The sequence below is a fragment of the Cetorhinus maximus genome, chromosome 3, assembly GCF_964194155.1.
Source record: "Cetorhinus maximus chromosome 3, sCetMax3.hap1.1, whole genome shotgun sequence".
Taxonomy (NCBI): Eukaryota; Metazoa; Chordata; class Chondrichthyes; order Lamniformes; family Cetorhinidae; genus Cetorhinus; species Cetorhinus maximus.
In genome coordinates this window covers 42,247,286-42,260,146 of record NC_135881.1, presented here as the reverse complement: position 1 = coordinate 42,260,146, position 12,861 = coordinate 42,247,286, and the positions used below count along the sequence as shown (strand labels likewise).

General features: G+C 42.3%; 1 protein-coding gene across 1 annotated transcript in view; it reads left to right on the top strand.

Annotated features, from left to right (window-relative positions):
- Window positions 1-12,861, top strand: part of svila (supervillin a) — a 231,578-nt gene that overhangs the window by 206,644 nt on the left and 12,073 nt on the right. The window contains exons 34-36 of the mRNA XM_078537730.1: window positions 3,350-3,557; window positions 7,725-7,858; window positions 10,169-10,324. Coding sequence (XP_078393856.1) covers window positions 3,350-3,557; window positions 7,725-7,858; window positions 10,169-10,324 — 498 coding nt within the window. The remainder of the gene's footprint in view (window positions 1-3,349; window positions 3,558-7,724; window positions 7,859-10,168; window positions 10,325-12,861) is intronic.

Sequence of the window (12,861 nt, the reverse complement as noted above, 5' to 3'; positions counted from 1 at the left end):
AGGTTGCAGCATATTTGCTTATATGCCATCTATTTATATATAGTTTACCTGTTATTTGCTTTAATCTAGTCATGGTACTGGACTGACAATCAGAGGTCATGAATTCATACCCCTGCTTGGAAAGTTATGAATATGAATTCAGTAAAATCTACCACCAGAGAGAATGAACTGGGTCATTAATGAAGGAAACTTGCCATCCCTACCTGGTCTAACCCACAAAAAACTCGAATGTAGTTGACTCTTGATACCATCTGTGGTGGTCTAGCTAGGCATTCAATCGTAAGCTGCTCATTGCCCTCCAAAACATGTGTCTTTTTTAATACTTGACTGATTTTGAGTATTTTGTACTCTAGCTCCCTTCTTAATTTTTTTCTCCTTGCATCACGTACCTCCTGTGATCCACTGGGCAGCCTGTTCCCAGGCCTCCACCATTGCAGGTGTGGAGATTGCCAGTTGGAACTGCATTGAGTCTAGCTTTACCACAGGGGATCTAGGTTTGATATTCACATTGCTGAGTTGCAGATGTCAGCTGTGCTGCTCTGGGGTGACTTAAAGGAGAGGCCACAAAGGGAAGGGAAATTATTTCCTGACTACTATTGCATACCTCCTTACAGTTGCTATGGAGTAACATTAACAGAGGCTTAGATCAGTCACAGGTGGTTTGTGGCCCAGAGGAATTGAGGGAATTTTAAACTCTCACCTTTCAATCTGACTTAATAACTTCACAGAAAACTACTCAAGAAATCTGTGCTACCATGCAACTGGAAAATGTTAGCGTCAGCCTGAAAGGGCTAATGGAGGAAAAATATTAAAGTCTGATAGAATATAAAGAAAATGTAAGATAAGTTATTCTCTGCATACATTGTAGTTGACCAATTTACTGCTTACTGTAAATTCTGGTTAAAATCCCTGCCAGTTTCCTGATGTATAATAGGAATATTCAGAGAAGGGTGTAAGGATAAACCCAGCAACTACTGGCTGGTCAGTTTAACCTCGACCTTGGGAAAGCTTTTAGAATCGATAATCGGGGCCAAAATTAACAGTCACTTGCACGTGTGTGGATTAATTGAGGAAAGCCAGGTCAGGTTTGTTAAAAGCAAATCGTGTTTAACCAAGATGAAAGCAAAATACTGAGGATGCTGGAAACCTGAAGTCAAAACAAAAAATGCTGGAAAAACTCAGCAGGTTTGGCAGCATCTGCCCGAGAGAAAAAAGAGTTAATGTTTCGAGTCCATATGACTCTTCTTCAGAGCTGCTCTGAAGAAGAATTATATGGACTCGAAACATTAACTCTGTTTCTCTCTCCGCAGATGCTGCCAAACCTGCTGAGTTTTTCCAGCTTTTTTTGTTTTAATTTTGTGTTTAACTAACCTGCTTGAGTTTTTTGGCGAGGTAACTGAGAGGGTTGATAAGAGAATGGTGTGGTATATATGGACTTCCAAAAGGCATTTGATAAAGTTGGATAAACATAATAGGTTTGCCAGTAAAATTGAAACCCATGGAATAAAAGGAAAGCATGGTTGCAGAATTAAAATAGAAAGTGTTGCAAACACTCAGCAGATCTGGCAGCATCTGTGGGAGAGAAACAGAATTAAAGCTTCAAGTCGAATTTTCTCTTTCCACGGATGCTACCAGACCTGCTGAGTATTTCCAGAACTTTCTGTTTTTACTTCAGACTTCCAGCATCCACGATATTTTTTATTATAGCCTGAATGCAAAAGTGGTAGGAAACAGAGAATAGTGGTGAATAGTTGTCTTACAGACTGAAGTATAGTGGGGTTCCCTCGGGTCAGTACTTGGACTGCTGCATTTCTTGATCTACATTAATCTCCTAGACTTGGGGGTACAGGGTACAATTTCAAAATTCACAGATGACACAAAACTCGGAAGCATTATGAAGTGTGAGGAGAATAGTAATAGATTTCAAAAGGACATAAGCTGGTGGAATGTATGGACAGGTGGCAGATGAAATTTCATGCAAAGAAGTGTGAAATGGTACATTTTTGTGGAAGAACAAGGAGAGGCCAGATAATGCCAAAGGTACAACTCAAAAGGGGTGCATGAACAGAGAAACCAGGGGGGATGTGTGCACACATTTTTGGAGGTGGCAGAGCAGTTTGAGAAGATGGTTAGAAAGGCATACAGGATCCTGGGCTTCATTAATAGAGGTGTAGAGTACAAAAGCAAGGAAAGTAGGATGGACCTATATGAAACACTGTTTCATCCTCATCTGGAGTATTGTGTCCAATCCTGGGCACTGTACTTTAGGAAGGAAGAGAAGGTTGCAGAAAAGATTTGAGTGGTTCCAGGAATGAGAGACTTCAGTTATGTAGATAGATTGGAGAAGCTGGGGTTGATAGAGATATTAAAAATCATGAGGGATCCAGAGAGAGTAGATGACGAGAAATCGTTCCCATTGGTAAAGGAATGAGAACCACAGGATACCGATTTAAGGTAATTGGCAAAAAAACCAAAAGTGACATGAGAAAAAGCTATGTCATGCGGCGAATGGCTAGGATCTAGAATACACTGGTTGAGAGTGTGGTGGAGGCAGATTAAATTGTGGTATTCAACAGGGAATTGCATAAGCACCTGAAGAGGGCAAAATTGGAGCACTGGTGAGAAAGGACAAGGGGGACAAATTACTCTTGCAGAGAAGCCAGCACAGAAGGTTCGACTTGTGTCTATGCTGGCTTCTCTGCAAGAGCAACGAGCAATTCTCCCTCCACTCCCCCTTGTCTTTTCTCACGAGTGCTCCAATTTTGCCCTCTTCAGGTGCTTATGCAATCCCCTTTTGAATACCACAATTTAATCTGCCTCCACCACACTCTCCACTAGTGTATTCTAGATCCTAGCTACTCGCTGCATAGAAGACATATTGCAGAAAAGCTGAAAAAGAATAAGGGGCTAAATGAGGAAGAACATGCATTTTTTTCACTTCTTGATCTCTTTGAATTTGTTTGTAAGTTAGGTATTAAATAGTTGTTAGAAGTCTGATTTTCAATGTTTAAATCTAATATTTTCACAAATGTTGTAATGCAAATCTAATAATTAGACATAAACCTCAATCTTGTAAAAAAAAATATATTGAAGTAGAAAAGTAGAAGCCGCATTTTCCAAAGAAACATACAACTTTTTTTTATCACATAACCCTAAAGAAAGTATTTTGAGAATAATGTGGCCTTTTCTCATATCCTGTGGGAATCTGTGTAAACTGGAGCGTGGTAAAGAGACATCTGGGTTTCTGTTGAAATATACCATGTGCACAGAAAATGTTTTTGTTTCTCAGCTTTTTGCATGGAACACAGAATATTGATTCTGATGCACTTTCTGATACTGCCCTCTATAGGTGACTGGCGGTTGTATTGTGTGAGAGGAGAGCTTCCTATGGAAGGAAACTTGCTGGAAGTCGCTTGTCATTGCAGTAGCCTAAGATCCAGAACATCCATGATTCTGCTGAATGTAAACAAGGCAGTCATCTACCTATGGCATGGTTGCAAAGCACAACCACATACAAAGGTTGTAGGAAAGACTGAAGCAAACAAAATCAAGGAACTGTAAGTGATGCCTACTTGGGGAGACCAATGATCACCACAAGCCTGTATTCCTGTTAATGTTTTTTTTAAAAAAAAGGTTGCTCCATGTGGAAATTCGTTCATTGGTTAAATGGAATATTTTAACAGTTAATAAAGGGAGTTTGAAAAGCTTTTCCGGTGAAAGAAAACTGTGCTAGGTTTACGGGTGGTTTTTCTATTACTCATTCCCACTTGACTGCAAAGGTTGTGAAGGACTGCAGTGGCTCAGGGCAGGCCATGTGATAGTGCTTCCACATATTGTTAGGTGGGGAATTCCAGGATATTGACCCAGCAGCAAGGAAGGAAAGGTGATGTGTATCTAAGTCATGATGGTCTGTGGTAGAAGGTGATGATATTCCAGGAAGCTACTGTCAGAGTAGCCTTGATGAGTTGATGCAATGCATCCTGTAACTTACACAAACAGCAGCCATAGTGTGCTGACATAGAGAAGGTGGATATTCAGTCCAGTGCTGGGGCACTGCTCAAGCAAACTGCGCTGTCCAAGATGAATGTGGAGAGGCTTTAAGGATATAATGTTGGAATTGTATAAAACACTGGTGAGGCCACAACTGGATTATTGTGTGCAATTCTGGTCACAACATTACAGGAAGGACATAATAGCTCTGGAGAGAGTGCAGAGGAGGTTTACAAGAATGTTGCCAGGGTTAGAAAAGTGTAGCTACGAGGAGAGATTGGGTAGCTTGGGGTTATTTTCCTTGGAACAAAGAAGGCTGAGAGGTGACTTGATTGAGGTGTACAAAATTTAAGGGGAATAGATAGAGTGGACAGGATAAAATTGTTTCCCTTGATGAAGAATTCTAGAACCAGGGGACATATATTCAAGATGAGCGGCAGAAGGTGTAGGAGGGACATGAGGAAGAACTTTTTTACGCAGAGGGTAGTGGGTGTCTGGAATTCGCTGCCCAAGTTGGTGGTAGAGGCAGAAACTTTAAACTCTTCTTAAAAGTACCTGCATCTGCACCTAAAGCGCTGTAAGCTGCAGGGCTATGGGTCGAGTGCAGGAAGGTGGGATTAGAAATGGCACCTGGGTGTCCTTGGGCTGGCATGGACAAGATGGGCCGAATGGCCTCCTTCTGTGCTATAACTTTTCTATAGTTCTAACTCGTTACAGAGTACTCAGCCTCTGACCCGCTGTTATAGCTATGGTGTTAATTTGGCTGGTCCATTTCAGCTTCTGGTCAATGCTAAGTATTGTTGAGTATCCTAAGCACAAGTACTAAGAACTGCATTGGGCATTATCAAAATTGTTTGCCAATATCAGTGCCAAGGTTGCTGTCCATGTGTGGCTGATCATAATAAGAAAACTAATGAGCTGTTATACTATCATATTCATAGTATATGTACATTGTGTTTGGACCCATCATCATGCAGTTGTGGCTTAATTTTATTCACTCAGTCTGACCAGACCTAAATTTTGGCTCTCTTGATCGGACATTTTAGGATGGGCTGGTCTGAAGAGATAACATTTTGTCCATAGTGTTAAATGCCAATTATTATTAAACTCCCAAGGAAATGAGGTGCAACTGTTTTTAAGTCAGTAGTGTACAATTAACTACAATAACTTTTTTGTTCTCAGGGTCTTAGTTAAATTAATTAAGTTATGATATAAAAATAGTATTTACTTCTCCAGTTTCTTTGTAAGAATCCTAAATTTTTCAAATGAAGAAACCCCTCACGTTATGACTCCAGTTCATTACTAAGGAAATGCTACACTGTCAGAGGCGCTGTCTTTTGGGTGAGACATTAGACCCAGGCCCCATCTGCCTATAAAATAAAATATCCCGTTACGCTGTTTGAAAAAGATTAGTAGAGTTCACTCCAGTGCCCGAGACGAAATTTATCCTTCAGCCATCATCACTAAAACAAATGGAAAGTTGTTTATTCCAATGGGAATGGAATATAAAAGCCGGGAATTTTTGCTCCATTTGTGCAGGACAATGGTGAGAACACATCTGAGCAATGTGTACAGTTTTGGCCTCCTTATTTAAGAAAGGATATAAATTTCATTCGAGCAATGTAAAGAAGGTTCACCTGACTGATTCCTGGGATGAAGGGCTTATCTTATGAGGAAAGGTTGGACAGGTTGGGGCTGTATCCATTAGAGTTTAGAAGAATGAGAGGTGATTTTCTTGAAACATGTAAGATCCTGAGGGGATTCACTCCACATAATATCAAGAAGCAGCTGAAGGCATTGGATACCGCAAAGGCTATAGGCCCTAACAATATTCCAGCAATAGTACTGAATACTTGTGCTCCAGAACTTGTGCCGTACACCTAGCCAAGCTGTTCCAGCACAGCTACAACCCGGCAATGTGGAAAATTGCCAAGGTATGTCCTGTACATAAAAAGCAGGACAAATCCAACCCAGCGTATACCATCCCATCAATTTACTCTCGATCATCAGTAAAGTGATAGAAGGTGTCATCAACAGTGCTATCAAGCAGCACTTGCTTAGCAATAACCTGCTCACTGACGTCCAGTTTGGGTTCCACCAGGGCCACTCAGCTCCTGACCTCATCGCAGCCTTGGTTCAAACATGGATGAAAGAGCTGAACTCCAGAGGTGAGGTGTAATTGATTGGCCTTGACATCAAGGCAGCATTTGACTGAGCGTGGCATCAAGGAGCCCGAGCAAAACTGGAGTCAGTGGGAATCGGGGAAAACTCTCCGCTGGTTGGAGACATACCCAGCACAAAGGAAGGTCAATCATCTCAGTTCCAGGACATCACTGCAGGAGTTACTCAGGGTAGTGTCCTAAGCCCAACCATCTTCAGCTGCTTCAGCAATGACCTTCCTTCCATCATAAGGTCAGAAGTGGGGATGTTCACCGATGATTGCACAATGTTCAGCACCGTTCGTGACTCTTCAGATACTGAAGCAGTCTATGTCCAAATGCAGCAAGACCTGGACAATATCCAGGCTTGGGCTGATAAGTGGTTAGGAACATTCGCACCACACAAGTGCCAGGCAATGACCATTTTCAACAAGAGAGAATCTAACCATCGCCCCTTGACATTCAATGGCATCGCTGAATCCCCCACTATCAACATCCTGGGGGTTACCATTGATCAGAAACTGAACTGGAGTAGCCATATAAATACTGTGACTACAAGAGCAGGTCCATTTAGAAGGACAAGGGCAGCAGGCACATGGGAACACCATCGCCTGGAAGTTCACCTCCAAGCCACTCACCATCCTGACTTGGAAATATTAAGCCATTCCTTCACTGTCACTGGGTCAAAACCCTGGAACTCCCTTCCTAACAGCACTGTGGGTATACCTACACCGCATGGACTGCAGCAGTTAAAGAAGGCAGCCCACCACCACCTTCTCAAGGGCAATTAGGGATGGGCAATAAATGCTAGCCTAACCTGCGACACCCGCATCCAATGAATGAATAAAAGAAAAAAAATCTTGACAGGGTGGATACACTGAAAGAATGTTTCCCCTTATGTGAGAGATGAAAACTAGAGTATACCGTTTAAAAATAAGTGATCTCCCATTTAAGATGCAGATGAGAAATTTTTTCTCAAGAAGTCACTAATCTGTAGAATTATCTTCCCCAGAGATCAATGGAGGCAGGGTCATTGAGTATTTTTAATGCTGAGTTGGATAGATTCTTGACTGACAAGGGAGTCAAAGCATATAGGGGGTAGACAGGAAAGAAGAGGCCCCAATCAGATCAGCCATGATCTTATCAATTGGCAGAGCAGGCTCGAGGGGCCGAATGGCCTACCCCTGCTCCTAATTCATATGTTAAAACGGAATATCTGATCATTTATCTAATAGCTATTTGTGGACCTAGCTATGCACAAATTGGTTGCCATGTTTTCTGACATCATAATAGTGACAACACTTTTATAATAAAAAAAAAGTTGCTTAAATGGCTGTACCAAGCCTTGGGATGATCTGACATTGTATGAAGTATTATGTAAATGAGAGGCCTTTTCTTTTCCTCCTTTTAAAATAGTTTTGTTTATGGCACTTTGAAAGAAAACTGCATACTCACATGGCTCCACTCTAAAATACATTGTTAAAGCTTACAAAGCTAATGCTAGATTATATTATAAACCAAACTTTAATCAATTTGTTTGTAACTGCAACAGAATTCTGTAACCATGTTTTGCAGGCGCCCGCTGGAAGCAGGGCTACACAGTAGCATCAATGTGACCGTACATGAATGTGATGAAGGGTCCGAAACGGTGGCTTTCTTTGAAGCATTAGGAAGAAGGGACCGAAAAGCCTACGACTGCATGTTACAAGGTAACCAGTGTCTTCTGACTGGGTTTTGAAATATTTCTAAGGGTAAATAATGACAGGATTATGGGATGAGAAAGTCTTTATCTATTGCCGCCTCCTACTTTGATTTATTTCTAGTGGCAGAAAAAAAGAACTATCTCAATCTGCATAGGCTAGTGCCAAAGGTGTTCCTTCCAGTCTAGTGTCCCATGTAAAACTTTGCATGGATGGGCACAAACTGCAAGAGTGGGTTGATGGTGAGCAATGGTACTAATTGAGTTCATGTACTGAAGTCTTGTAATATGACATCCTGTCCCATCATTCTATTCTTGTCCTCAAGTGTAACATGAGATGTTAAGCACTTGTTCAATATTTTAAAGATTGCCATTATAACATAGCAATATCTGTTTAATGTATTAACAGTTGGAGTCTTGAAAAGAAAAGTCTCACTCTTCTGAATTTCAGCCTGGCTCAGTTGGCATCATTCTTAATCAATAACTTGCATTTGTGTGGCACCTTTAATGTAGTAAAACATCCCCAGTATACTTCACAGAAGCGTAATCAAAGTGAATTTGACACCATCCACAGAAGGAGAAATTGTCAAAAGGCTATGGGTTTAAACCCCACTCCATGACTTGAGTACACGATCTAGGATGGCAGGCCAACACATTATTGATGGAGTTGGAAGTGTCATGCTTTGAGTGAGATGTGTTGTTCCAGGTTGTGATGGACATTTAAGGATTCGAGGGCACTATTTTAAGGAGAAGGGTGTAGCTTCAATGATTAACGTTACCAAAAATAGTAACTATTCATTTATCTCACTTCTTGCCGTGACCTTCAGAATGATTTACGAACATACGAATTAGGACCAGGAGTAGGCCACTCGGCTCCTTGAGCCTGCTGACCATGCACTAAGATTGTGGCTGAATGTAACCCCAATCCCACATTCCTGCCTACCCCCAATAACCTTTCACCCCCTTGTTAATCAAGAATCTATCTAACTCTGCCTTAAAAATGTTCAGAGACTCTGCTTCCACTGCCTTTTGAGTAGGAGAGCTCCAAAGACTCACAACCCTCAGAAAAAAATTCTCCTCATCTCTGTCTTAAATGAGCGCCCCTTATTTTTAAACAGTGACCCCTAGTTCTAGATTCTCCCACAAGAGGAAACATCCTCTCCACATCCACCCTGTCAAGACCCTTCAGGATCTTAAAGGTTTCAGTTAAGTCGCCTCTCACTCTTCTAAATTCCAGTGGATACAATCCTAACCTGTCCAGCCTTTCCTCATAAGACAACCTGCCCATTCCTGGCATGAACCTAGTAAGCCTTCTCTGAACTGCTCCTAATGCATTTACATCCTCCTTTAAATAAGGAGGACTAGTACTGTACACAATACTCCAGATATAGTCTCAACAATGCCCTGTACAACTGAAGCATAACCTCTCTTACTTTTGTAATCAATTCCCCTCACAAATTATAACATTCTATTAGCTTTCCTAATTACCTGCTGTACCTGAATACTAACCTTTTGCGATTCATCCACTAGGACATCAGATCCCTCTGAATCTCAGAGTCTCTCACCATTTAGATAATAAGCTTCTTTTTCATTCTTCCTGCCAAAATGAACAATTTCACATTTGCCCACATTCTACTCCATTTGCCAGATCTTTGCCCACTCACTTAACCTATCTTTATCACTTTGTAGCCTCCTTAAGTCCTCTTCACAATTTACTTTCCTACCTACCTTTGTGTCGTCAGAAAACTTAGCAACCATTCCATTGGTCCCTTCATCCAAATCATTTATATAAATTGTAAAAAGTTGAGGCCCCAGCACTGATCCCTGTGGCACACCACTCGTCACATCCTGCCAACCAGAAAAAGACCCATTTATACCAACTCTCTGCTTCCTGTTAACTAGCCAATCTTCAATCCATGCCAATATATTACCCCCTACACTATGAGCTTTTATTTTCTGCAATAACCTTTGATGTGGCACTTTATCAAATGCCTTCTGGAAATCTAAATACAGTACATCCACCGGTTCCTCTTTATCCATAGCACATGTGACTCCTCCAAAGAACTTCAATAAATTGGTTAAACGTGATTTCCCTTTTACAAAACCATGTTGACTCTGCCTGATTTGTTGCATAAGAGATGCCTTTAGACATTTTTTGGAGACACGTGATCAAATAGTTAAACGATAGTATTTTCTGGTTTAAAATGTGCCCTTGTTTCCATTATCCTTGCGTTTATGATTTCCGTGTCCTTTTGAAATGCTGGTAACTTCTACTCCTTTCCTCTTACAGTTGAAAACTAAACGCAAAATTTGTTCACAGATCCTGGAAAATTCAACTTCACCCCTCGGCTCTTTATCCTCAGTAGTTCGTCTGGAGAGTTCATTGCCACTGAGTACCTTTATCCTGCCAGAGATCCTACCATGGTCAACTCAATGCCATTTTTGCAAGAAGACCTGTATACTGCTCAACAGCCAGGTTAGTTTTTTTCATGCAGGAAATATCGAAATATAAACACTTGAGAAGAGATTATCCGATTTCAGTAATTTAAGATCACAGCAAAAGAAATGGTTGAGGAATCAGTTGACTATTTCAAAAAGAACAACAAACTGACTGGAAAAAGGACTGTAGGTTAGGTGGATAGCTACAGGCAGAGATGATTGGTTTATGTCATGCTAGCTCCTTAGTTGGTGAGGTTTGGAGGGGAGAGAAAGGTCTGTGAAGCTGAGCAAGCTTAAGGATGGAACAGGATAGATGTGGGGTGGATTTTTCTTTTTAGCTTTTTTTATTTATTCGTTCATGGGATATGGGCATCACTAGCTAGTCCAGCATCTAGTGCCAATCTCTAATTGCCCTTAAGAAGGTGGTGGTAAGCTGCTTTCTTGAACTGCTGCAGGCCGTGTGGTGTAGGTACACCCACAGCGCTGTTGGGGAGGGAGTTCCAGCTTTTTAACCCAGCGACAGTGAAGGAACGACGATATATTTCCAAGTCAAGTTGGTGAGTGACTTGAAGGGGAACTTGCAGTTGGTGGTATTCCCATGCCTCTGCTGCCCTTGTCCTTCCAGGTGGCAGAGGTCACGCATTTGGCTGGTGCTGTCGAGGGAGCCTTGGTGAGTTGCTGCAGTGCATCTTGTAGATGGTACACACTGCCATTACTCTGTGCCGGTGGTTGAGGGAGTGAATGTTTTTGGATGTGATGCCAATCAAGTGGGCTGCTTTGTCCTGGACGGTGTTGAGCTTCGAGTGTTGTTGGACCTGCACTCATCCAGGCAAGTGGAGAGTATTCCATCACACTCCTGCCTTGTGCCTTGTAGGTGGTGGACAGGTTTTGGGGAGGTGAGAGATGAGTTACTCTGCAGAATTCCCAGCTTCTGACCTGCTCTTGTAGCCACAGTAATTAAATGGTTGGTCCAGTTCAGTTTCTGGTCAATGGTAACAGCCAGGATGTTGATAATGGGGGATTGAGCGGTTAAAATGCTCCAAATGGAGATGATTAGATTCTCTCTTATTGGAGATAGTCATTGCCTGGCACTCAAGCATGAATATTGTTGAGGTCTTGCTGCACATGGACATGGACTGATTCTGTATCTGAGGAGTTGTGAATGGTACTGAATATTGTTCAATCATCAACGAACATCCCCACCTCTAACTTTATGTTGGAGGGAAGGCCACTGATGAAGCAGCTGAAGGTGATTGGGCATAGGACACTACCCTGAGGAACTCCTGCAGTGATGTCCTGGGACAACCACAATCATCTTCCTTTGTGCTAGGTATGACTCCAATCAGTGCAGAGTTTTCCGCCCCCTGCCCAATTCCCACCAGCTTCAGTTTTTCTAGGGCTCCTTCATGCCACCGTAGGTCAAATGCTTGATTATTTTTTGGGATCAGGATGTATTTACACAGAAAATGGGATCGCGTCTAACAGAGAAGACAGTACATAGAATGAACAGGTTTTATGGTCAAAATAACCCAATGATATTTAATCTCTTTGTAAAGCTGCTTTTATATTGTACTATAAAAGGTTAATGGAGCCATCAGCTGCTGACATACAAGCTTTGCACAGTTTGCAGAAATCCTAGAACAATTTTGTGGAAGACCGATATTTCAGTTGGGTCTTCTCAATTGAAGGCCTTAGCAAATATAGATGCTCTAGCCCTGTGTGTGAAGAATCACTAACCCTACCCCTAAGCACAGTATAAAAACGGCCTGATTCATTGGGCAGAATTTCATAGGTGGTGGGGTTTACTATGCTGAAAAAGTCACTGTGAACCCTATTCCTGCCCTAGCGGGCTACTCACAGTCATTTAATGCTCAGAGGAATTGTCATCTTGGAAGGACGCCCTACCTCTGAGACTGCCGGCCAATCTGAATGACCAGCAGCTCCCTGGCCCCAGTAGCGGCAGCAGGAGTGGGGGCCATTGCTGTGACTGCATCCAGTCCCGGTGAAGAAGAGCTAGGAGCTGGATAGCAGGTAAATTTGGGCTTTCTCACCAGGACCAGGAATAGAGTCCCTGGTGAGGGGTGGGTTCGGTGTGGGATTGGGGCCAAGAGTGTGGGGCCAATGGAGGAGGGGCAACTGGGGGCGGGGGTGGCGGACAAACCTTGGGGGAGACCTGCGATCAGAAAAGGGGGCCTATGTAGGATGCAGCCCCTACCCAAGTCTTGTGCAGGCCCATGAAAAATTGCAGTCAAGCAGGAAGTGACTACTTCAGGGCCTGACTTGGTAGATTTCGCCTGCCAACCATTGTATCGCAGCCAGTTAAGTGACAGGAAAGGCATGCACAGAATTTTGAGGAGCCTACCCCCCCCCCCCGTCCTCATGCCGCCTGCAAGCCCACCCACAAGGCCTGCAAAATTCTGTCCCTTGTGTTATGCGTTCAGTTTAGTCGCTGTTTAAAAATTACCAAATATATAGAGGCTGAACACCAACTGTTACTATTGTTTTTAGGATTCATTTTGTTATTTACGTTTCAAGAAACCTTCAGTACACAGGAATATATCAGCATTTTCTCTG